The 26,465-nt window shown below is 46.9% G+C and overlaps 1 protein-coding gene across 5 annotated transcripts in view; it reads left to right on the top strand.

The window, feature by feature from the left end:
* The window catches only part of SH3RF2 (SH3 domain containing ring finger 2), a 118,051-nt gene that overhangs the window by 43,021 nt on the left and 48,565 nt on the right, over positions 1-26,465 (top strand). For all 5 annotated transcript variants that reach the window (XM_084838754.1, XM_084838756.1, XM_084838755.1 and 2 more), the window contains exons 3-5: positions 1,060-1,329; positions 14,601-14,696; positions 17,438-17,764. In XM_084838754.1, the coding sequence (XP_084694880.1) occupies positions 1,060-1,329; positions 14,601-14,696; positions 17,438-17,764 (693 nt within the window). The remainder of the gene's footprint in view (positions 1-1,059; positions 1,330-14,600; positions 14,697-17,437; positions 17,765-26,465) is intronic.

The raw sequence follows: 26,465 nt of genomic DNA, 5'->3' as shown, positions 1-26,465 counted from the left end.
CAAAAATCCGAACACAGCAATTTTGTTAAACTCCAAACTATTATAAGAGTAGCTTTAAGCTTACAAGGGAAATTTCAGCTCCACAAAATCGCTTGAGAAGGATATAAGTTACTTATCGGTAGCATTGGCATTAGACATCAATATGAATCAAGAATTACCAGGGGCTAATCTATACCAAGCTTTTACTCTGGTTCTGCTCTGCCCCTAGTCAATCATGTCAAATGACACATGCCCCTCCCTGTAGCTAGCACAGCATTTCTTGCCTGGAATCCATTTTTAAAACTCTATTTGTGGCAGGTTTTCCAGTCACAGCAGCTTCAGTGCAGTTTGGGAGCCCATGTGTCCTCAGTTGGCTTCAGCATGAGCTGGTGGAAGTGGCACTGATTTGCAGAAGGGAAGAGTTGCATGGGGCGGGGGCTTACGTCTGCCCAGAAGTAAGTCATTGCTTTGAGGATGGGAGTCAGCCCCACTGCTTTGTAAGGATGCTGTTTCGACCGTGCACTCAAACACTGCCTGCCCCTTTAAATATTCACTGAGCTCAGGAGCATGGACCTGCTTTGAAAGGACACTGTTTTGACCCTATGCTCAATCACTACCTGTCCCTTTAAATATTCTCTGAGTGGGGGGGAGCATAACAAACCTGTTATGTATAGTATGCAGAGCCTTACTGATTTTAAAAGCTTGGGGAGGGGGTGGCGAGAGCACACCTTCCTGCTTCCCCATACCTACTATTTGATGACATTCAATTCTACTCGTTTTCCCCATGCAAACTGATTTTTTTAACGTATACACCGCATTACTGGCTACTGTTGGCCCCGGGGGGAGCTAACACAATTTCATGAAAATCCATATTTAAATGGAACCGCCTCAAAATCCATTTCCATGTAGATTGGCTCCAGTTTAGATCCTGTCTTTTTAAACAGACTGAGGAAGTGTTTTAGCTTCCGTGTTGCCGGCTATGATCTTGAAGTCAACATAAACTGCCCGAAATCACACATGGTTCAACATTGTGTCGCTTGGTCATAAGCTCACTCACTTTTCTGTTTCTTTTATGTGAAGGTTCCCCGGGCTAAAGCCTTGTACAGCTACAGAGGACACAACCCTGGAGAACTGAGGTTCAACAAAGGGGACATCATTATATTGCACCGTCAGCTGGATGAAAACTGGTACCTAGGAGAGATTAATAGGGTCAGCGGCGTTTTCCCAACAAACTCTGTGCAAATTATCAAACAGCTGCCACAGCCACTTCCCCTCTGCAGAGCACTGTACAACTTTGATCTGAAATCCAGGAATAAAAATGAAAAAACTGACTGCCTGCCATTTCATAAGGTAAGTCTGGCATTCACCAGCCAACAACAGTGATCTCATTAAAGCAGGCCCAGTTCAGATGACAATCAGTGATTCATCATGGCCTATACCTAGTCTTAATTATTTATGTATACTTTAAGTTACAGCAAAAGAGTGCAAAGTGAAAGAGGGCAATATAGCTGATAGGCTCTCTTGGGTGGGGGGGGGAGTGTCTCCATGAGCGATTTACTCCAAGCTCACTGCATTTGGAGGACGCTAGGGTGTGGCCATGATGTGGCCATCCAGCAGCCACCCTGGAGCTTTTCAGGGAAAGTCAGATTTCCTGAGACTGCTTAAAGTCTGATTATTTTCCTTCAGTCGGGCTGTCCTTGGTATAGTTGCTGTGTGCCCCAACCCCGCATTTACCTTGGGTATGCTAGCCCTGCTCAGGGGTGTGCCTTTCACCTTGACCCTGGTCAAGGGCTGTGTCCTGTCCCTGTGTTTCCCAGCACAAACCAATTAGTATCTACTCAGAAGTAACTCACATTGTGGTCAGTGAGGCTTGTCCCCTGAATGCACACTTCAGAATTTACAGAGATCCCCCTCAATAGAAATAGCACATTTAAAGCACTAATTCCCTAAAGGCTGTAAAGCGCTGTCTCGAAGCTGCAATTCTCCGTTTGGTTTATTGCCATTCAGAAGTAGCTAATTCACACCTTTGACCCTGCACTGCATGAGGTTAGAAAGGGGGCTGGTTTCCCATCCCTGTGGTCTCTTTCCCCCCCCCCCCGCATCTTTCCCAGCTCAAACATATGTGCCTCTCCTCAGAAGTAACTCCCATTGTGGTCAATTAGGCTTGTCCTATGAACATGCACACTAGAAATCCCTCTCAATTGAAATAACATATTTTAAAGCACTACTTCCCTAAAGGCTGTAAAGCACTTTCCCCAAACTGTGATTCTCCCTTGTTTGGTTTATTGCCTTCAGAAGTAACTATTTCAGACCTTCGTTCCTGTGCAGCATCGGGTTAGAAAGGGGGCCGAAGCTTCGATCGATCACAGCAGGGCAGCTAGAACACTGTCTTCCAGAAAGGATTGTTTATTTCAGGAAGGAAGGTATGGGGCGGGGGGGGGGGGAAGAGAAGATTGTTCCTCCCCCTCCCCGTGTTTTCCAACATAAGCCAATTAGTGTCTATGGAGAAGTAATTCCCATTGTGGTCAATGAGGTTTGTCCCCTGAATGCAGGGGAGCCTTTCTTATTCTCAAAGGAGAAGGGGGGAGCCTCTCTTATTGCTTGAGCAGCCCCTACCAGTAAGATGACATTCACTCCAAACCCCCCCACCCCCACCCCTGGAAGTATGTTCTGTGAAGCGAGTTTTACTGGTGGGATACACTCACTCGTGGAGCCCAGCCCAGAACAAAGCCGGCTCCCTGAAAAATCCAGGTAAGCCACAATTGGCTTCTCTTCCGTTGATGTGGAGAAACCCCCAGGTCAATCACTACCATTCATGTCAAACACTGTCTGGATTATTACAGGATAAGGCCGTGGTGGCCAGCTTTTTAGAAAATGTGCCACAAGTTAAATCTACAGTATGAAATAGTGCAATTTTAATGCACTCTACAGTACACAGCGCCAGCTCCAGGTTTTTGAGGGCCCTTGGGCAAGACTCCATCAATGGGCCCCCCTCACTCAGGGAGTCACTGCCATTGTCACCAGCTGCTTTTGCTCCTCATCCTCTTTGTCACAGAATCATAGAATAGTAGGGCTGGAAAGGGCCCATAACATAACACCATTGACTCCAACCCCCTACTCAATGCGGGGCCCCCTGCTCAATGCTGGTTTTTCATCATTGCTTGTCAAGCAGGCAAGCAATGGCAGAGAGCCCTTGAGCAAGTAAGCAATGGCACCAACTGCTTATCTTTCTCACCACCCCTGTTGTCTGGGCCAGAGTGAGAGGCAGGCTGCAGTGGTGAAGAGGACCACACCCAGGGGGTTCTTGTCCGTGAGCACCTGCTGGGGTGCAGGCCCTTGACAGGTGCCTGACTATGCCTGCTCTTGATGTCAGCCCTGACAGTATATACACAACCACATCTACTACATGGGTTTGCTTCTAGTCTGGTGAACTGAGGGACAGGCATCAGTGTGACACTGGAGATGCTGAGATTAGTCTGCTGCACCTGTGTAGGGGTTGGTGTCAGGGTTGGATCTGAGCCCATAGAGTCCCAAAGCAGCTCTGATTCTGAGGAAGAGATACAATCCATGGGAGAAGAACCCACTCACTTTTCAGAGGTGCAGCTGGAGGGAGAGCCCCCCCCAGCTCACATTCCTGGGAGCAACAGTGACCCTAACATGGAGAGGGAGGGACAACTTGAGCTTCTAGACATGAGGCACAGGCACAGAGACAAGTGGGAGGTTGCGGGCGCCGAGAAGAGGTGCTCAGCTCAACAAGCGCGACAACAGCTGCACCCTGAGGCCCCACAGGATGAGGGGGGACTCTCTACTCCTTAAGTTCAGAGACTTGCCATGCTTTTCTCCAAACAGAGACCAATTTACGTTCCTAACGCTTAGAATCCCCTGGTAGGCTGCTCCTTTGAGTTTTCCTCTTAGGCTCAGGCAATTAGCATCTGTAAGCATCATTAGGTTGAATGGAAATAAAGCCTTGGAAAGGAGCCCTTTTGTCTGTGTGTTGATTCTGGCTACTTGAGGATTTCAGAAGGCAACAGGGACATTCCTGACAGTTGGATCCAGATCTGCTGTTCTGCCAACATAAGGATACTGCTTGCGGAACAAGACTTCCCTGTCTTCTCTTCCCCTTGCACGCCCTCGTAATGTGCTCCGAAGTGCTGGGGAACACTCTAGAGCAGCTGAAGGGCATTTTAGTCCTGGTCCAGAAGCGGTATCATTCTGCTGGCAGAACAATGGATTGGGATCTAATCCTAGGTCTGCTGTAGATTTCTAGTACCTGAGCCACTTGCTGCATCAGTGCTTCAGGTTAGCCACCCGTGTTTTAGGTATGTCCTTCATCTTTGTAATAAATGCATCCTGAACATGAGCATCTACTACTTATTTATTTATTGAATTCCTTACTCGCCCATCTGGCCGGTCACCCGGCTACTCTGGGCGATGTACAGCAATTTTAAAACAATAAAATTCTACTTTAAAACATCATATTTCTAAAAACACCCTAACCCACCCTAAATGCCTGCCTGAACAACTACATTTTTAATGCGTGGCGGAAGCTCATTGAAGAGGGGGCATGGCGGAGTTCCCTAGGGAGGGAGTTCCACAGAGTGGGGGCCACCACAGAGAAGGCCCTCTCCCTCATCCTCACCAGCCTAGCTGTCCTGGCTGATGGGACAGAGAGAAGGCCATCCGAGGCTGATCTAGTTAAGCGGCCTGTCTGGTGTTGCTGGAGGCACTCCTTGAGATAGGCTGGGCCGGACCCATAGGGTTTTAAAGGTCAAAGCCAACACCTTGAATTTGGCCTGGAAAACAACTGGTAAACTGGTAACTAGTACAACTCCTTCAGCACCAGAGTGATGTGATCACGCCAGCGGCTGCCTTTAACTATATACTACTTGACTATATACACTGATGTTCCTACAGTTGCTTTATCGTTCCTCATTGCAATAGATTTAGGATGCAATCCTATGTACGTTTAGACAGAAAAAAGGCCTACAACTTCCAGCATGCCCCAGCCAGCATTGGGACATGCTGGGAGCTGTATGCCTTTTTGCTGTCTAAAATTGCATAGGATTATACCCTTAGTATCTCTGTAAAAAAAAAAAAACCTTTTCATCTAAGGGTCTCAGAACTTCAATCAATCAGTACTTAAGCCTGAAGCCACCTCATTGACAAAGCTGGTGAAGAGCCAGGCCCTGGGGAGGTGGGCATGCTGTGGGCCCCTCTCACATGAAGGGTACACATCACCATTGACAATCAACATTGATAGAGAGGCATTGTTGCACGGTTCCATTTCCCCCCCCAGAATCCCACTAATTTGAGCTCCATAAACCTAATGGGGAAATCACAAAACAAACTCCACTGTAGGGTGGCAATGTCCTTTTGCCACAGATTAAATTAAACACCTTAGAAACACAGATTGTAGGTGCTGGCTAGTGCTTCACCAATTAGACTTTAATGTTTCCGAAGTGGGAACAGCTATTCTCACACCTCATCAGCAACAAGAGCAATGGGTTCTCTCTAGTCTCTCCCCACCTTCTGCCTTTGCCCAGAGGAGCCATGTCTCTAGGCTAGAGAGATCATGCCAAGTCACCTCTGGTATTGATTGCTTCCGACTGATTCTGACCCTGCTTGGGTGCCTCTTGTGAGTTTGGCATCAGAGTGGCTGAAGAGAAGCAGCCGACAAGGCCTGCTCAGCAGTCTGCCTGCATCCAGCCTGGGACTGGGATGCAGCGGAACATCAGCTGAGGTGGGAGCTAGCCTGGGGTTGGTCTTCCTGAATTGGCCTGATAGTGTGGCAGGGTTGTGTTTGCCTTGGTCCTGCCCTATTTTGTAGAAACCATGTTTCCCAAATTGTTATTGGCAGGTCGTTTAGTGTCTCCACAATGTCTTCACAACAGGTGAGAGTGGAGCTGCCAGAAGTAAGGCAAGAGATTTCAAGGAAAAACAAAGACCCGAAACTAGGGATGTCAGAGAATTTCACCACGAATCTCGGGGAGGCCGAATGCCAGAGCATTCAGCCCCCCGAAATCGGTGGCGGAACAGTCTGCCACCCCCCTGCCCCCCCCCCGGGACGGGACTTACCTTGGGCAGATCTTCCTGGCGGCGGCGGCAGCAGTGGCGGCTGGTCTTCCGACCAGCTGCCGCCGCCACCATTTCCAGTTAAAAAAAAAAACGTGATAGACTATGTAAAGATTTACGTAGCCTATCACAGCTAGATTTTTAAAAAACACCGTGATAGGCTACGTAAATGTTTACGTAGCCTATCACGGCTGATTTAAAAGAAAAAACAATGCGCGTACGCAAATGGCGGCACCCATGAGCGCCGCCATTTCTGTTCCTTATTTTGGCACGTCTTAGTCTACGTAAACATTTACGTAGTCTAAGACAGCGAAAATAAGGGGAACGCAAATAGCGTAGACGCTACGCTATTTGCGTTCCCCTTATTTTTGCCGTCTTAGTCTACGTAAATGTTTACGTAGACTACGACGTGCCAAAATAAGCAACGCAAATGGCGGCGCTCATGGGCGCCGCCATTTGCATACGCGCATTGTTTTTTTCTTTTAAATCAGCCGTGATAGGCTACGTAAACATTTACGTAGCCTATCACAGCTGACTGCAGGGATATAAACGGCGGCGGCTATAGCCGCCACCATTTGTGTCCCTGCTAGCCAGCGGCCGGATGTCCAGCCGCTGGCAGAGCCGGCCGGCAGCTCCGCAGAATCCCTGCGGAGCCAGCCAGCCAGAATTTCAGGGGGGAGGGACAGAGCACCTCCCCTCCACCACGAATGTCACCCTTCGAAAAGGTAAGTGACTTTCGTACATCCCTACCCAAAACACACTCCCACCCCCAATGCCTCCTGTCACAGGAAGGACTGCCTTTGGTAAAGACTCTGTATCTTCTCAGGGGTCATCCTCCTCTCAAAAGCAGATATGTGCTGGTGACTCAGAACTCACTAACTCCAAAACCAGTGAAGAAGTTATCCATGAGTCTAACATGCCAGCAGTGCATATCATTCCTCTCACCCTTCCTTCTGAAAAGAGAGATCTTGCTAAAATGGCCTTCAGAAATTACTGAAGAAATACAAACTTCCTCCATCAGCAGAGTATCTGAATATTTTCAGAATATGCTTTGGGTACAGTTTACTGGAGAAAAAAAAGCAGCATGTAAATAAACTAAATAAATAAACAGTGCAGTGAGAAGAAAGGGAGGCATCAAATGAAGATATAGACCCCAGGCTTCTCGGAGTATTAAAAAGGGGCTGTGATGGGCCTGAGAAGATTTCCCATAAAGCCCAGTACTGACCTTGCCAATTTTTTTTAACCAGCTTTCCACAAAACAAGCATTAGCATTTGGCTAACAGATTTATAGAGGCAGGAACGCTGTGTCACAAATTCATCCTAGAGGCCAGCTTATTAGCAACCACAAGGCAATACAGCAATTGAATATGGGATTGAATTACCCCTCTCTGGTCATATGTTTATATCAAAACGCTCTTATGGCCTCTACAATTGCTATGGCTGGCTGCATCAGCCTCAGGCAACCCAAAAGCTAGTCAGTCAGCAGGCAACAGTCAAAAGCACAGTTTTATCACACAAGAGGGAGCAATCTAAAAGAGAGGTCTGAAGGGCAGCAAAAGTCAAAACACAGATAAACAGTTAGATACAATACACAGTCCAAGAAGCAGAGTCAAGCAGGAGTCCAGAGGTCAGTAGCCAGGAGATTTAGTCTCCAAGCAAGGTCAAGAAAACAGGATATTAAACAGTAAGAACTAGTAATTGTTTCCAGCACTGGGTAGAAAGATACTGAAGGCTTTTAACATTAAAGCCTGCTGAGCCCCACCCAGGACTCAGCTGCAATACATTAGAGCTCTCTGGTCAGAGCCCCACTCATGAGGAGTCACTTTCTCCTGAGGAGTCCTTCTTTGCAAGCAAGCAGTCCTTCTCACAGGAGCCCTACTGGTCTGTTGATTGAGGCGACCGAGCTCCTGGGGGCTGCTCTGCCTCTGCCTTAGAAGCAGAGTCCCCTCCTCTTTACAGTGATGGATCTGCAGCCATCACCCTCAAGGGCCCAGGCCTTTCCTGGTCTGGTGACAGTGACTGATCTGGGGTGCCCTCAGTTTCTGGGAACTCTAGCTTTTCCTTTGAGGAGGATTCCTCCAGTGTGGGCATGGCAGCCATTCAAATATAATCGCAACTTTCGCCAACCAGTCTCTCCTTCCTATTACCACATTGCTCCATCTTTACTTCATTGTATATATCATGGCCCTTAGTTCTGTGAATTCACACATTGGGCTATCTTTGGTCAGATTTCATATGTCAGTATCCTTCTGCGTAATTATCCACTCTACACAGTGGGTTCCAGCACTGAAAACAGAGTTTTCCATGCAATAAATCAAACATTGTTATAAAGCAGGGGTGGGTGACTTGCAGCCCTCTGAATGTCTTCGCCTACAATTCCCGTGATCCCTCACCATTGGCTATGCTGACTAGGGCTGATGGGAGTTGTAGGCCAAAACAATCTGGAGGGTAACAAGTTGCCTACCCCTATTATAAAGGAAAACTGTTTAGGTTTAAATGAGAAAAGAGAGACTGCATCTGATGGACAGTGTCCACGAAAGCTTATGCCAGGGGAGAGCAACTTCTAGCCCATGTGCCCAGGAATCCTCATGCTATCTCTGACCAGAGATAACAAAGGTATTCTCCGTTGCATTGTTCACCCTCCATTAGAGGGTGAGCTGTGCAAAGAGGAATCCCTTTTTTACCTCCCTGATCAGAGATAGGAGTTAAGTTGAGGATTTCCCCACACCATTCAGATGGGGCTTGCAGGAGCTGGTTCCTGAAAGCCCTGGCTGACTCTCTTCCTGCACTGCTCATGCCCTGATAAGGACTCGAGCGGCACGGGAAGGAGCATCCCAACTTGGCCAGGGCTTGCAGGGCCCCGATTCAAAAGTGGTTTGCCTTCCCGTCACTTATGCCATAATAATTTGTTCATCTTTAAGGTGCCAGAAGATTCTTGGTTGTTTTTCCAGAACAGATTGGCATCTTAGAAGCAGCCATTTCATCCTCTAATGCATTCTGCATATATCGTCTGGATATTTGCCATCTGTCCCACCAGTGTTCATACTAAAGCACAATTAGCAGGGCTGCCATTGGTTCTTAAGCCCTGTGTTGGATCTGGGTTCTGATTCTGTCATGTCCCAGTCATCAGTCAGATTCTTCTGATTACCAAGATTTTTTTTTCTTTGCATGTTTTATGTCCAACATAAAAAATACCAACAACATATTCAAAATCCTCAGTTTCTATTCTAACATTACAATATTCGGGGGGGGGGGGGGAGGAAGGAAATAAAAAAAAGGTTACGCATAAACTTCTGTAAAAGCAGACCAAATATCCACATATAAGTCCATTTGCAAGTTACGCCTGTATACCACTCTTTCAAATGTTGCTAGTGTTGTTAAATCTTCAGTCCATTGCGTTATAGGTGATGAGCTTTTATCTTTCCAATATCGTAGTATCAGTCTTTTAGCAACCAAAAGGGCGCGCGAAAAATCCATTTACGCTGACCGTGTGTTACGTTCCAAGAAGCAGGTAAGTAATTTAAGAGAACATTTACATCAGTAAATATTAAAGAGCTTTCCAATACGAAATTTATCTGTATAATGACTTCCTCCCAAAAGGAGGCGGCCATTGGGCATTTCCAAAACATATGAATAAAAGAAGCATTGGCTGCATTACACCTCCAACAATTAGCTGAATTTGACAAGCCTTTACTAAAAAGACGTTGTGGCGTCCAATAGACCCAAAACAAAAGCTTCTGCTGAATAGGGCGTAACTGAAGATCCATTGAAATGTCTGACACAGACCCCAAAACGGCAGTCCATTGATTAAGGAAAATAGGATGTTCCATTCCTGCTGTAAACCACTTGTGCCGTATTTATTCATTGATAAAAAAATGTTTATAAACATGAATTGTAGGTCGATACACCTGATCCGCTTCAATAAGTATTTCCAATAGCGAAGGAGACTCCGAGGCAGTAAAAGCAGCCGGACCAAATCTAGATACCAACAAATGTTTCAATTGCAAATACTGCCATTCCGCTGAAGCCAGCAGATCAAATTGATCTTGCAAAATTGAAAATACCAAAAACTCATCATCAACTCCCACTAATTGATCTAAAGTAAAGATCATCTTATCTGTCCAGGTTTGCTATAAAAACATTTTCTTGCCAATTCTTAAATCTGGATTTCCCCATAAAGTCAATTTGGCGTGGGAAAATGGATAAAACTGTAACTGACGTGACATTATACGCCAGACTTCCCTAACTGCCAAAATTGTGGGAGGAGCTCTGCCGAGAACCTAATGCCTTTTGATTACCAAGATGAAACAAACCACTTGTGCAACAGATGACAGTTTATTGATAGAAAATGGATGTGGAATATATATGTACATGCAAAGAAAGTTCACACCTCTTTCCAGCTAATCAAGCTGGGTGTTTATCGGGGTCCCCTCAATAGACGAAAGGTGGTTCCTTAGGGCCACATACTTCTCTAGGCCAGTAGCATGCATGTTCCTCCTTAGAGTAAGACCAAACGGTGGGCCAGCAAACTGGATCTTATAAGCGTCACTGCTAGACCCTTCTAGCCCATGAGCAACGCTTCTCCTCCTCATCTCTCTAACCAACAGGCTAACACACGCACAAGAGAACGTGGGCTTCTCTCTTGCCCAAAGGTTCTTGAAACATTTAACGTGGGAATTTAATTGCCTTTTGGGTGGGGGAGTCTCCCAAATCTTCTGTGAGAATCGAGGCAATTCACCCTCATCCCTCCTTCAGGCTGACATGATTTAGCTGGCATAAACAGCTTCAAGGCAGGCTGTGAATTACCAGCCTGCTTTCTTAACCATAAATCTGATGGTTAAGTTAAACTACAGATCTCTATGCATTTTGTGAACTGGAGGATGACAAGAGTGACACTTAGCAGGGTTAATGAGCAAGGGGCTCATTTCATAATAATGAGCAAGCCTCATGGTTCAGGTACATGCCAGTGCAGTGTGGGAAATTGAACGGTGAGGCCAAGTTACACTTAAAAAGGATGTTTCCAAGCAGCACTGAGATTAGGGTTGGCGTGGGGCATGAAAGCTGCAAGGAGGACAGTTCAGATATCGAATAGCCAGTTGTTACCGCAGCCTGGGATGAGAAGGAACCAGCTGTGAGCGCCAGTTTTCACTGCGGCATCTGCTGCTGCTCATTTCGAGAGTATCAACACTTCTAAAAGTGGCTTTCCACATCACTGACAACAACACAGGGGATGTGGAAAAGGGACCATTCCTTTTGGTAGCCTCAGACATTGCCTCCATTTCATGCCATCTGCTTTTGTTTTGTTTTGCTCCTTTCCCCTTTTTTTGTTTTGCTTCCTTTATTTGTCTTTGTTTCAGTGGTTACTCGTTCTGTTTGTTTGCTGCCATAGACAGAGTTCATCTCCACTTCTACAGCACAGTTAGGATGCTGGGATTTACTGTGTCACGTAAAAAACCGGTCACCATTTTGGCAAGGACAGAGGAACATATTAAGATACCTGTGGTTGGCAACATGAGATCAGCTTTGCAGGTTATGAAGAGACAATTTTAGTGAGTTTGTTCACCAACTGCTTTTCTTAAAACTCCCAGTAAAGACATCTTCATGATTTCCTGTTTCCACAGCCAACCACAGCAGGATATCCTTCAGAATACACCATGACAGTCATCTTTATGAGTGGCTTCCCAGCAGGGTTGGCATAAAGGGTAGGCATGTTCAGGCACCTACCAAGGATCCACGCCCCTGCAGGGGCCCAGTGACAAGGGCTTCCTGGAGTTGCTCCTCCTCTGTACCATGGCAACCAGCTTGTTCACCTACCTCTTGCTCTGGCCCAGACAAAGGAGCTGGTGAGAAAGAGGAGCAGGAGATGCCCCTGCCTACTTGCTCCTGGCTCTCTGCCTGTCAGGCAAGCAAGTGGGGGCAGTTATGAGACAGCGGATGAGGAGAAATAGCAGCTGGTGAGAACTGTGGTGCCAAGGTGGACTCACTGAAGGAGGGGGCCCATTGAGGGTGCCTTGCCCAGGGGCCCTCAAAAAGCTGGAGCTGGCACTGCTTCCCAGCCCAGTGAACTGTAGCCCAGTGTAATTCTGTTCATGCTTTTCAAGTGTTGTGCCTACATATGGTTATGTGGAGCTGCATGAGTCAGGGTTACTGAAAGTCTTGCAAAATAGGACTTAAACCAGATGCAGGGTCCGTTTTCCCCCCCCCCGCCCCATATAGACAGAGATCACAAATTCTTATTTAACGTTAGCAATTAGCATTCTGTTGCCATCGTTTGAGCATGGCATTTGCTTGTCTAGCACAGAGTCATGCTCATATTTAAAGACCTTTATTTATTGAAAGTCCTCTAATCCACTGTGAAGTCATCCTTCCATCCTGCCTCCTTGGCCTGAGTTTAGTGAATTTACTAGCGATCCACGCTGCATGCCAAATTGTTTTAGAAACCAAGGGGAGTTTTACAAGCAGTTTGTTACACGGTATATTCAAAGAAAGAGAAGTTTTTAAAAATCCACTGGGCACTTCTTTCAAGCTGTGCTTCCTCCTCCCATGTATCTCTCCCATTCTCTACGGTCATCCCAGAAGCCCTGCTGTGAAGTGCTCCCTCCCAGTTTGAAGTGTAGTGGCGTAATTCCAAGATCTAGGACCTTTTTGGTTGTGATGCCCCATTGATGCAGGGAAGGGCTGGCCCATAGCTCAATAGTAGAGCACAGGCTTTGCATGCAGACAATTCAGGTTCAATCCCTGGCATCTCCAAGATCAGGTAGGGCTGGGGAAGACTCCTGCCTGAAACCCTGGAAAGCCACTGCCAGTCTTTATAGAAGATACTGAGCTATATGGACCAGTGATCTGACTTGGGCTAGATCTACACTAGTGCTTTTTATCAGTATTGAAGTGCGGCACATTATGTATTCCATATCCTGCCTTTCTAGTGTTATTTCCCTCTTTTTGTTCCATATTATCCAAAATACTGCAACAGAAGTAATTGTGTGCGCTACAAGGTATAAATGTGCAAGATGGATTGTGTAGGATCGTATCGATAAGACACAAGGTGTAGATCTGGCGTTGGTGTAAAGCAGCTTCCTATGTTTCCTAGGCACATAGGGAAGCCCACCTAACTGGTTCTCTCTCAACCTTCCAAAAGATTAGGGAAAACAGACCATTTCCATATGACATGGATTCCTTCCAGAGGGCATGTACTCTTTCAGAGAGTAAATGTGAGATTGCATGGGATTTTATATGATGACCTTAGAATAATATCAGTTTGTTCTTGTTTTGTCCTCTTGTTTGTTTGTTTGTAACACTATCCTTTAGTGTTCTATGCTCTATTTTTTTTATTGTGAGCTACTCGCAAGGGGCTTGTGCAAGAAGCGGGATATAATTAAGCAACCAATCCCAGTCTAGCTCCAGGGGTTGGCAATATTGGGCACCTGCTGAGACCCACACCCCAGTAGATGGCCCACTGCTGATCCCCAGAGCCACCTGGCTCCCCTCCTCCTCTTCCTCACTGTTTCTGACAGCTACTAGCCCCCACCAAGCATGAGAGGAGTGACAAGAGCAGGGAGAAGGAGTGACAGCCTGAGCCCCAATACACCCAGCAACTCCTTTGAACCCACAGTTTTCAGCACCAACAGAAACCTATTTCAAGCAATCCCAGCTGCCAGTAAAAACAATGTGTTAATTAAAAAAAAAAAAAAACCAAGTGAGAGGGATAGGACACTTAGGCAGGCACCAAGAAAGGTGTTTGCTTGCCTTGCACTCTCCTTCTGAACAGTGTTGGGAATTAAGTCCCCAGGGAGAGAGCAATCAAACGGGCAGCAGGGACAGTGATGAAGCGGGCCCACTCAGAGGAGGGATCTTGGCAAGGGCTCCCAACACTGAATCAATCAATACAAGTGCAAGCCCCTTGCAGGAGCCTAAACAAGTCTTTGGATCCTAGCCGATGTGCATGAATGTGCCATACACTTAACGTGGCCACTGCATAGTAAGTCACATGATTGTATGTGGGAGGTGTTATCCTGTCTCCATAACTCTGTTTTTGGAAGCAGGTTTTGGGACATGGAACTGAGGCCCAAACCAGCCCAACTTCAGTCTTACCAAGCATGTGCAAAGATAAGACAAAATTCAAGGATTCCAATATTTGGCCAAAGATGGTGGGAGTTGTGATGGGCTGAAAGTGCCTCCAATAGACTTTCATTCTACACACATATGCCGGGCCAAACTAGGATCAGTTTTGCAACATGTAAATGTACCTGTCATTACAATGAATGTAAAGTTTTGAAACTAGTAAAACTGCTTTGGTTAGCTGTTGTTTTACTCCCTTATTAAATTGAAAGGAAAGTAAGATTCATAAAAGTCACCGAGAGACAACATGAGTGAGTGTTTTCTTCGCTTTACAAAGATCATTGTATGACGCATTCTTCCTTATTTTAATGATGTAAAACCCAAGGTTAGCATAGTTCATCTCTCACTATAGTTCAGGAGACAAACCCACCTGTTACCTATGAAGCACAGGCAACTGTGTTGGTAACCCATCTGTGATTATTATCTTTCAGGGTGATATCATCACTGTAATCAGCCGAGTGGATGAGAACTGGGCAGAAGGCAAGATAGGGGACAGAACTGGAATTTTCCCAGTCTTGTTCGTGGAGGTAAGAGGAAGTATATTCAAGTGTATTGAATATACTCAAAAGTCAAAGTTTTTGTGCCACATGATCTTGGGGATGATCACTATGAGCAGTAACAGACAGTTAAGGTTGTGCACTGCTTCGGTCCAAAGCCCGAGGTCTAAGCTGAAGCAGGATTTGGAGCTTCGGGCTGCTTCGAGGCGAGGCAGGAGGGGCATGGAGAGGCATACAGCAGGCCAGGGCGCTCTGAAGCACTTCAGTACACTTTGGTGTGATCCGGAAGCCCAGCCACACTGCCCAGCCCCCAGCTCCTTACCTGGATTCTCTGGGTGCACACCAGCAGCTGTCTTGTTGTTCCGGAGGGGGATTTCCATTTTAAAAATGATGGGGCCCCCAGAACAACACAACAGCTGCTGGAACGTGTCCGGAGGGTCCAGGAGCTGGCAGTGGTGGCTCCCCTGGTGGCAGTGGCTCCCCCGCCAGGGCTGGCAGCAGCTCCCCCAGAGCAGTGGTGGGGGCACCCCCCCCCCCGAAAAAGACAGCTGGCAGTGGAAGGGCCCAGGTAAGGAGCTGGGGGCTGGGCGGCACGTCAGGGGAGCCCAAAGCAGGATTTGGATGTACAAATCCCGCTTTGGCTCCATAGGCCGAAGTGGGTTGGAGGTCCCCGAATCAGTCTGAAGTGAATTGGGCCTGCCTCAGAAGCCCTGGAGTGGCCTCTGAGGCAGATCGGGGGGGTCTATGCACAGTCCTCCAGACAATGGTCCTGCAGTGTCAGTGTCAGGAGGAGGATGCTTCCAGCAGAAGCAATCCAACCAAGCTGCTTGAGGCCATCTGACCACCCATCTGTTGTAAGGAACAAACAGAGTACAGGCTGACTGAGGCCCCCACCAGCCAATTGACTGAGGTGTTGGAACTTGTGGGTGGGAGCAATCATTTTCATTTAAAAATGTATGTCCTGCTTGTGGCTAATGCTCCTGAAATTGCTGATGGTGATGGTAATGAACTAACATAAATATATCAAAATTTGGCATGGTATCCAACCCTAAGCTAATGGGAAAAGTGCAAGAGGTATTGTTATTCTGCAGGTAGCTGTTTGGCAGGCTGGAGAGAGTGTGTTGGGATGGGGTCTGCGATAAGAGAGTCATCCCCATGCGCTTTCCTTCTCAGCTGAATTGCACTCTGGCAAGCCCATCAACTAGCTGATAGTAGATGGCGCTGAGGTGATATCCTGTACCCCAGCCCTATTTTTGGAAGCAAGCTCTGGGACATGGATCTTAGGCTCAAATCAGCCCAACTTCATTCTCACCAACCATGTGCAAGGCCCTAGAATAAGGCAAAACTCAAGAATTTTGACACTTAGATTCGGGGGGGTCTGTGTGAAAGTGACAGTGAAGGAGGAAGACTATGTGTGTGTGAATGAGAGAGAGAAAGAGAGAGAGAGGTGGAAGGCTGTGTATGTGTATCTGTGGCAGGGGGAGGTGAGGGGACTTACCCATTGCCACCTTTGGCCAATCCCACCAGTGGCATGAAACTCCCTGACCCACTGCTCACCACCACATTCAGCCCTTGGGGCAAAAAGGATGCCTGTTCCTGATGTAGGGTATGCCTCTATCAAGGATAGGCAAGCTTTTGGGGCCATGGGCACATTTGGCAATTTGAGTAACTGCCCTGGACACCACCACAAAATGGCTGCCATGGGAGGCATGACAAAGAACAAGTAACCTTCCCCAAAGACTGAGTACAAGGCAGAGGTAGGGTCTGAGCCCCAGTGTAGTAAACAATACTTTTGAAGCCACAGCACCAACAGAAACCTATTTCACAGCAATCCCAGCTGCCAGTAAAAAAAATGTGTTAATTTAAAAGCTAACAAAGTGGCAGAGATAGGACACTTTGGTGGACACCACAAACGGTGCCTGGAGAACAGTGGTGCCCATGAACAGTTTTGTGGCTATTCGATGCAACTCCTGTAAGCTTCATATCTGCACTGTGTCATGAGCTGTGCATTCTTCTAAAGAGGAAATAGATGGTGTCCAGCTGCAGAATTTCGATGCAACATTTACCTGTTGTTAGTAGGAAGGACAAAGTCCTTACACAGGAACATCCAGCTCTGCTAACATGCCAAACCAGGAAATTCCTATGTGAACACACTTCAGGGCATCAAATAAGTCCACCCAGTTGAATGTATGTCTGCTACATGTTACTGCTCTGAAAGATATGGTAGGATGAAAAGGAAGCTTGGCTATACTTGGACCTCTTTCAAGCATAATAACTCTTTCTTGGTGATATTTTCAACTTGAGATGTGACTTGTACAAACATTCCCAGATAGTTAAAAAAATATAAATATGGAATGCAGGCCCAAATCCAGACTTGACACTGATTTGCATATGCATTATTTCTGTACAAACATTCTCACAGGTTGGCTTGTCAGGGGATTTGGGGGAGGTCTTGTGAATGCTCAGCCATTGTGCCCTGCAAAGTGTTTGAAAAAGTAGGCTGAAGTAGGACACATCAAGCCACAATCACAATGCGCCCGAGGATTTCCAAGTTGAATTTACCAAGTCAACCCAGTTCAATCCGACTCTGCCGGACAAATACCCCTCAAATTAAAAAAAATACTTGCCATTAGCATGTTGAATAAGATAATCACTAGAAAAAAAGAAAAAAGATACTAATTCAAGCAACTCCTGAAGTTGGGAGATATGTGTGTGTGTCAGAATATTTTATCTTCTATGACAACAAAGTCTCATGTTTCTTTCTCTTCCAGCCAAATACAACAGCACGGCAACTCCTTCAGACAAGCCAAAGTTACCAATCTTCCCAGCTGAAATGTGCTTCACCTTTGCGAAAATCCTTGTCCAGGGCAAAAGGCATGGAGTCGCCCACTTTCTGCAAAGGGTCTGAATCTAGAAGGAAGAGCTTGAAGCAATTCTCCATCACAACAGCCTTAAATACGCTCAACAGGATGGTCCATTCACCCACTGGACGGCAGACTCTGGATATCAGCTCCCCTGTGCTCATCAGCTCTAGCAATCCTTCAGTGGCCACCCAGAACTATGAGAAGATAGAATTGCCAAATAGCACTCCTGGTCAGGTAAATCCAGATTGGCGGGGGGGCATGCTGCTTGGAAGACACCAAAAGCACTGAACAGACAGTAAGCTTAAGAGCAGACACTGCACTGACACAGTTTTTGCTTAGCAGGCAGGTTGTGGCTTCAAAAATCAACCATATCTACCATAGAAGCATTCTCCCAGGCAAGGATTAATTCTGGCTTCTAAAGATTTCTCTCTCTTGTGGGGCAGTGAACCTCCAGCCTGTGAAGGTTCCCAGTCTGAACCACGGAGGGTAGGGCACCCTCCACAGGCCCCCTTCCCTCCCCAAGCCCCACCACCCACCCCAATCCCTATCCCTGGCTTGGAGGCTACTGGGGACTTGGGAAGGAAGCAGGGACAGGAATCCCCTTGTTATCTCTGATCTGTGATTGGAGATAACAAGTTGATTCCTCTCTCCGCCTCCTCCAAATGGAGGATGAATAGCATCACCATCAAAGGAACTGTGGCAAACTCACTGGGCTATTTCAAATGATGCCCAGGGTGCAGCTGTTCTTTCTTAAAGATTTGTTTATTTCTCACAAGGTATGTCCATAATGTTTATATGTTATTTTAAAAAATGAGTGTCCTTTCCAACTTAAAGTGTTGGAGGAAGCAATCCTATGGCCGTGATTCAGTTTCTGGGAACCGACCTTCCTCCCCACCCCAGCACTGCCTTGTAGGTAGTACAGAGTGGCCCTGCTCTCCACCCTTGGAAAAGGGGTGGGGAGTGGCAAAAACAGGGCAGAGTTCCAGGGCAGGGAAGGCGGAAATCCCAGTACAACACATCCTATGTGTTGTCCAGCAGCCGCTTCCCCTGCTCCGCCTTCCCTCGGCTAGACAGCCGAAATTGACTGTCTAGCCACAAATGCAGGGTGGCTGAAGCACAGAGGGAACGATTCCTTCCGCGCTTCTTCTGCCCTGTATTGCATAGGTGGTCACCCCCAAGTTCAGAGGCAGCCACCTATCCCGATAGGATTGCGGCCTAAGATACTAAACAAAAAGGCCATAAAAACAGAGTTGAAATGAAGTCGCACATTAAAAACAAAAGAGAATCCCATCCAGACATAGAAACAAAAGCCAGCAGACACCTGGGGGAAAAGAAAGTTCTTCAGCTGTTGGGTGAATGTATGTGGGGGGCAGTCATCCTAAGGTCTCACAGAGGAACATTCTAGAGGGTGGGTTCTACAATTGACAAGGTCTTTGCTACATGTTTTCTGAGATGTTACCTGGGTAAAGGGCCTCATTTGATAACCCAAGGGCATAGTGGGAAGTGTATAGTCCAGGTGTGGCCTCTCAGATGTTCAGAGGATAGAGCGACATCCGCCATGTCCATAAGTATTGTCACGGCTTTCAAGGCTACCTAAGGCAGGCCCCAGAAAGGAATAAGAACCACAAGGGGGGAGTCACCAGGGAGAGGCTTCAGTTTCTCTTGAATCCTGTACAAGTGACTACTACTAGCCCTATCTTGGTGCAGAGCACTAGCAGATATAGCCCACCAACCCTGAGCACGTAGTTTTCTTAGCTTGTTTCAGTGGACCCACTTGGATATTAGGCCAACAAAATGTCTCTTATACCCCCCACACACCCCAAATCACTAGTATTACCACATCAACCATTATCTCATCCACTCCCACCCCCCAAACACTCATTTCGTCATAGCTACCTATAAAATAGTAGTAGAGGGCTTGAAAGTTTGGGAATGATGAGACAGGACAGCAAAAGTGGGCCACATACCTCTGTTTATATGCAAGAATTATGTTCTGAACAGATGGTAGGCATGGCTGGCCTTGAAAGCACCAATCACCTCTTTGAGAGGAGAAGCCTGGGTTCAATCTCCCACACAGACAATGTATTAGGGGATACATGCATAGATCCAATCAAGCACAGGGTTCAATGTGGAATTGGGCCAACTGGATTTAATTTTCAGGGACAACGCTGAATTAAAACATTGAACCTAGCTGTAAGAGCTGTTTAGCAATGGCATAAGCTTGCTGAGTTTCCTTTTCTAAACATCTTTAAACAAAAAGCTAGATAGATTACATCATCCCCAGCCAGAATGACCAGTGGTCAGTGATGCTGGGAGTTGTAGTCCAGAACTTCTGGGATTGGATATAGATTTAAACTGGATCAACTGCACTGGTGGAAGTGGACTTCCCCACATCCTCTTTCACACAGCAGCCCCTCCAGACCCCTGAAAATGCTACACAGGGGGTCAGTTTGCATGTAGGGATGGTGGAGAATTTCTCCCCGAATCTTCGGGGGGCCGAGCGCCAACGCATTCGGCCCCCCGAAATCGGCGGTGAAATTCTCCGCCACCCCCCGGGACAGGACTTAGCTTTGGCGAATGTCCCTCCCGGCGGCGGTTCGGTGCCGGAAGGGGCAACGGCCAGTCTCCCGACCGGCTGCCGCCACTGCCATTGCAAAAAAAAAAAACTAAAGTAAAAAAAAAACACACACACCCGTGCATAGGCTACGTAACGATTTACGTAGCCTATCACGGCTAGATTTCCAAAGTCAGCAGTGATAGGCTACATAAATCGTCACGTAGCCTATCACGGGTGACTTTGAAAAAAAAAAAGCACGTACACAAATGGCGGCGGCCCATGGGCACCGCCATTTGCGTTCCTTATTTTGGCACGTCTAGCCTACGTAAAGATTTACGTAGACTACGGCGAAAATAAGGGCACGCTATTTGCGTTGCCCTTATTTTCGCCATAGTCTACGTAAATCTTTACGTAGGCTAGACGTGCCAAAATAAGGAACGCAAATGGCGGCGCCCATGGGCCGCCGCCATTTGCGTACGAGCTTTTTTTTTTTTTTTAAGTCACCCGTGATAGGCTACGTGACGATTTATGTAGCCTATCACTGCTGACTTTGGAAATCTAGCTGTGATAGGCTACGTAAATCGTCACGTAGCCTATCACAGGGGCGTTTTTTTTTTAAAAAAACTTTTTAGTTCGCGGCCAGGGAGACGGGGCGCTTCTCCCCGGCCTGAATTTTGGCTGGGCGAGGCGGGAAGCCTCCCCCCCTGGCCTGAATTTCGGCCAGGCGAGGCAGGAAGCCTCCCCCCCTTCACCTGAACGTCGGGGGGGAAAGCGAAGTGCCTCCCCCCCACCGCGAAGCCAAGCTGCGAAAAGGTAAGTGACTTTCGTACATCCCTATTTGCATGACATGACAGCCCATTGTGGATTAATTTCCCACAAGGAGCTGCGGTGCATGCGGGCCGCCATTATATGTAAATCCCAGCTGGGGATTCCCGTGGCTTGTTTTGTCAACAAATGTGGGCAATGGGGGTTATTTGAGGGTTAAACAACCCCCACGTAACCCTAAAACAGACTGTGGATTATGTGAGGGTTGTTTAGCCTTCAAATAACCCCCACTGCCTGTGTTCAGACGACACAACAAGCCATGGCAACACCCGGCAAGAGCATAATGGCAGACAGCATGTGATGCAGTGCCCCAAGGGTTAATCAACCCACAGTGGTTTGTCATGTCATCCAAACCAGATCAGTGAGTCAGGAGATCCTGCTGAATGGGGTGAGCTGTGGTGTAGTGGGGAGAAATCAGGCTGAGGAACCTTATGTGAGTGGAGCCCTTCTTCTTGAGGAAGGCAGATCCGTGATCAAGCCCTGGAGGCCAACAGGTTCAGGAAGGTTGTACTAGATGATCCATTTGAGTCCTTTCTAACTCTGCGAGTATTGCATAGAAATAAGTTCCACTGAAATCAATGGTAGTTACTATCAAACAAAATATATTTTATGCATTGGATTGGAAGTCTCTTAACTGCTGTAGAATAATCTCACCCTGGCCCCATCTACATGAGCCTTTTTCTCCGGGGCAGCTGTGAGTCAAGGTCCCTCAGGATAGATGACGCAGTCGCCACTTCGCCACTTGGTTTTCTCTCGGAAACTTCAGATTTCCGAGGTGGCGTTTTCCTGTGATTTAGGGGGGCGTGCTGCAGGTTTCCCCGCGGTTGCGGGCCGTCTTTCCCTTCCCCGAACTGACTTCACATTTTGCGGTGGGCGTGTTGTAGGCATGTGCTTGCGTAGATCTGTGATGCCTCTTTACTCCCCCCATCCCCTTGCAGCTGCGCAGTTACAGAGGCACAGAGAAGAGTTTTCAGTTATTTAATCACACTTCCGCACATTTTTGCAGCTTCATATCTTCGCAACAGTTGCTTTTGGACTCAGTGCCCAAGGGTTATGGGGGGGGGGGTCTGGGGGGGAGGACCATCTTTGCTCCAGCCACCATTTCAGAGCAATGGGTAGGCACATACCACTCATGCTTGTGAGTGCGAACCATCGCAAGAGTCTTGGGCTGGGTAACTCACTCTTCTATATCAGTGCTGATTTCTAATTCTTAAAACCACAAGAGCAAGAATAATAAAGATTAAAGACTGCATTTAAGATGTATGTGTCAGACAACACAGGGGAGGGAGATAAATCACTAACATTAACAATGCCGACAAGACAACAGTACCATCCAAAAACTGAGACACTTTTTTTGTTGTTGCACCCATTGAAATGGAAAGTTCTGCCTCATGAGTCACTCCAGTCACCAGTGACTCATAAAGGAGGAGCTGAAATTAAGGGCTAATGCACTTTGTTCATCTGTGCTCTTCTTTGTTATTTGACAAGACTGGAAAAATGGAAAGGGAAGACAGTGAAGATTAAGTTTTGAAATAGGATAGTCCATTATGGCCTGAAAGATCGATTTGTTTTGCATTCCCCACATCCCCAAACAACAGGCGGCTCCAAGGCAGCTTTCTAGGGCCAGGTCCATTGTGAAGAGGGACCTATGGAGACTTGAGGGGTTGGATCCAGATTTAGGCAGAAACAGGGGACCCTGCTGAATGGGGTGAGCTGTGGTATGGGGGAGAGAGTGGGGATCCCCTCAAATTGGGCGGAGGAATCTTCATAGAAGGCAGAGATCTCTGGATCCAATCCAATCCAAACCAAGGTACTTTTATAACATCTGTTTGGGGGAAAAGGGGCAGAGCTAGGATGCACAGAGACAAGCACTGTTAGGCCTACAGCTGCATTGGTTCCCTCAAACCAAAACCAATGTCTTTGCTGGCTCTTCACATTCTGTTTTTTACCAGCTAGCTCCAAAACTTAAACTGTTTCTTTTTTTTCTAGTCAGATCAAAACTGACTCTTGTCCTCCTCAGGTTTAGATTTGAATTTTTTCAACTCCCACCCACCTATAACATCTCTAGCAGGCCTCGACTGCTCATTAATTAGTCCTAACTTAGCAATTAAACTATGCTAAAACTAAAGGGGGGCTTTGAAATGCAACGTAACTCCTAACACTATTTTCAGCCTATTTACCTTTAGCCAAAACGACATGTTGCAAGGAATGTGTGGCTATCACTGACCTGTATCTTCCCTCCACATTTCCCCAATAGCATTTAAAGAAGATGTGTCATGCTCAGATAGCCCACTTTATGGGCTCTCACTCGATGGGCACAAGGGTAGCAGATAGTACTGGGATTAGGCGTGCCAGGTTTCAACCCAGAGCTTCCTCCCTTTATCTTTAGATCTGCTGCTGAATCAGGAGACAGGGCAGCTAGGACCTCTTCCACCCCATAGTCCTGTAATCCAACCACAGGGTTCTGTCCAGTGGTATCCCTCTGTAAGAGTTTTTGATCCAATAGAGGCTTTGTGTGGGTGGAAAGGAGGGTGAGTTTTTTGCCAATTCCCCCTTCCCCCTGAAGCCCCCTGTGCCCCCCACCCTGATTTGCTCTAGTGGGTTGGGCGACCCTTTGGAACAGTCTGGGGGATGGTACAGGGAGGTTGCAAGAGAAGGGGCAAATATGAGAAAATGACTTTCCCCCTCACCATTTCTTCTCATGGAAGCCTATGCTGGATCAAAGAGCCTTCCAGCTGCGAGGGGACACCAATGGATGCAACCCTTTGTCCTGTCAACGACCGCACCAGCTGTATGGCACTCCTGAAGTCTAATACTGTAGGTGAAGCAAGGAGTCAAAATGATGGGACTATTGGGGGGGTGGGAATAGACAAGAGAAGCTGCAGTTCCATCTTCTCCCAAATCATCAGCAATTTTAAAGGTAAAGGGGAACCTTCAGGTTGCAGTCAGGCAACATTACCTAGGTTAAAGGACTAGAAAGTGTGGTGTGGCAGCCACTCTAGCATGCGTAGAAGCGGTGCTTCCTACTCTCAGATGTGTGGCCTTTACTGTGGTGCATGGGAAAGGCACTCTGCTTGGGCTTGGGAGCACATGCTTATTCTCTGCCCCTGGTGCTTAAAGCAGGTCATGGAGCATAGCCAATTAAGTGGGTGGCTTTCTTTTTTCTAGCATGCTATCAGCAACAAGGTTTCATCCCCTGGGGCAATTCACATGTTACCATTTTCTCCCCAGGAATGCAGGGGCTTCATGGGTAAATGCGCATTACCAATGGAGTCAAATGACTCCAAAGGAGACACATGAATTGTAACATTCCAGAATTTGGTTTGCAGTTCATTACTCTGCCTGAAAGCAACCTGTGGATGTATTGCTCATCTATACAATGTCAGTGCTCATGTTATGGGGAGAAAGGTATGGTCCCCTTAATGAAACCCATTATTAATTGTTTATTTAAAATATTTTAATTAAACCCACCTTTCAGGATGCTCCGCTCTCACAAGGCGGCTTACAAAATTATAAAATACATGGAAATACAATTACACTTCAAACAAACAGCAGCAGCTAAAGGTTTTTTCAAGCACCAGTTGTGTCTTCAGAGTAGCAGCAATTGTGCCTTCAGAGTGCTTTTTAAAAAAGCCAGCCGTGATGAGGCCATAGGTAAATTCATGGGAAGGAAGATCCAGTGCTGTGGGGCCACTACTGAGAAAGCCCTATTCCTAGTACCTGCCAGCCTAATAACTGTCACTGGTGGGTTAGACAATAGGCCCTCCAACACTGATCTTAATAGTTGGGCAGGCTGATACAACCTATAGGCAGTCCTTCAGATAACATGGCCCCAAACCATTTCAGGCTTTTAAGGCCCAAACCAGCCAAAGTATCCAGTGCAGAATAGGTGTAATATGATCCAAGCACTAGATCTCACAAGTGTTCCAGCTGCCACCCTTTTTTAACCACCCAGAGCCAGCATTAAGGGTTGGCATTAAGGCCCATTGACAAGAGCCCCCTGGAGTTTGCTCCTCCTCTTCACCTTTGCAACCTGGTTGTTCACCTGCCCCTTGCTGTGGCCCAGATAATGGTGGTAGTGAGGAGGCAGAGGAGCAGATGCCATGGCCTGCTTGCTCACTGTCTGTCTGTCAAGGAAACAAGCAGCAGCAATAATGAGAGAGAGGATGACAGGCAATAGCAGCTGGTGACAGTGGCAGTGAGAAGTAGACTCATTGAGGGAGGGGGCCACTGATGGTGTCTTGCCCAAGGGCCCTCAAAAACGTGGAGCCAGCCCTGGTCGCAACCATACTTTCTGAGCAGTCTTCAAGGGCAGCCCAAGGTAGATCATCTTACAGTAATCTAACCTGGACATAATCAAGGCATGTGTCACTGTGATTATCCCCAGCTCTAAATCTTCCCCCATTTTAGCCAAATCATGGTTCCCTGTAGCCTTCTAAAACAGTAGCTATTGTAAGGGGCTGGCAGAAAGAGTTAGCAGGCCAGGACTCCTCTCCCACTTAGGCAGGCCCAGCGATCCTAAAAAAAAGAAGACAAAACTCTCAGACTCCAGTCATTGCAGTCCCTTTCTTAAACTGAATTAATGAAATGAGAGCAGGCCGGAATGAACTCTTTTACTGCTCAGGACTCCCAAAGTAGGGAAATCCACAACTGAGCTGTATGTCTAATAAGATAGCGGGTGATATTTTGGCCACTAAAAAGATAATGCACAGAAGGAGCCAGCTTGTTGACAAAGGTCTTGGTATCATTGTACAGCATAAACTAGCACATGCCTCATGATGGTGCATTTCACAAGACTCAGTAATTACACAGCAAGAGATACATATTCCAGCTTTACTCATGCTTTGGCTAGCAATTTTTGCTCATTTAGATAATTCCCCTTAATTACAAATCTTTACTTCTTACAGTCATTTCAAAAGAAAGAGGAAGGGTGGTAGAAGAGGTTGATACTGTTTTTCTTGCAGAAGCATTTCTGGGCATGCAGATATAAAATGCAATGATAACTATAGTAGCTCTAGCAAATTCATACGCATTTTAAAAAATCCACAGTGGTCAGGCGCCTGAAGCTTGTAGAAGATCAACTTGTGTGGTGCTCGTAGGGGGGAACAGAAAATAAATGTATTCAGTTCCTCCCTTCCTTCCCACCTACATAATTCTCAGTTGGAAATTATTGTCCTTTCCAGCAGACCCATTTGAAACTCCTTGTTATTTCCTTCTGTGCCTGGATGCCAGCTCTAGGCACCAATTAGCCATGAAATAATACAAAGAAAATTAATGGCAGTTGATTTTTCTTGCTTTTTTTAACTAATACATTTGGGGGTGGATAGATTAGCTATATAAAAAGGATGCCAAAATCTGGAGCAGAGTTCAGATTGTAACTTGCCTGAATTTTGCACGGATCTGAAGATGCCTTCTTGGATCTGGCAAGAGCTGCAACCGATTTTCTGGTAGGACTCCTGAGCCTTCAACAGCTGCACAAAGTGCAGAAAATCAACAGGCGTGGTTCCCTGCTAGGAAAAGCTTCAGCTGATCCACTTCTGCCTGTCACACAGC

The sequence above is a fragment of the Heloderma suspectum genome, chromosome 2 (assembly GCF_057233095.1).
Source record: "Heloderma suspectum isolate Gila_16-S chromosome 2, 16-S_ref, whole genome shotgun sequence".
Taxonomy (NCBI): Eukaryota; Metazoa; Chordata; class Lepidosauria; order Squamata; family Helodermatidae; genus Heloderma; species Heloderma suspectum.
This window is presented reverse-complemented; position numbering and strand designations above follow the sequence as displayed.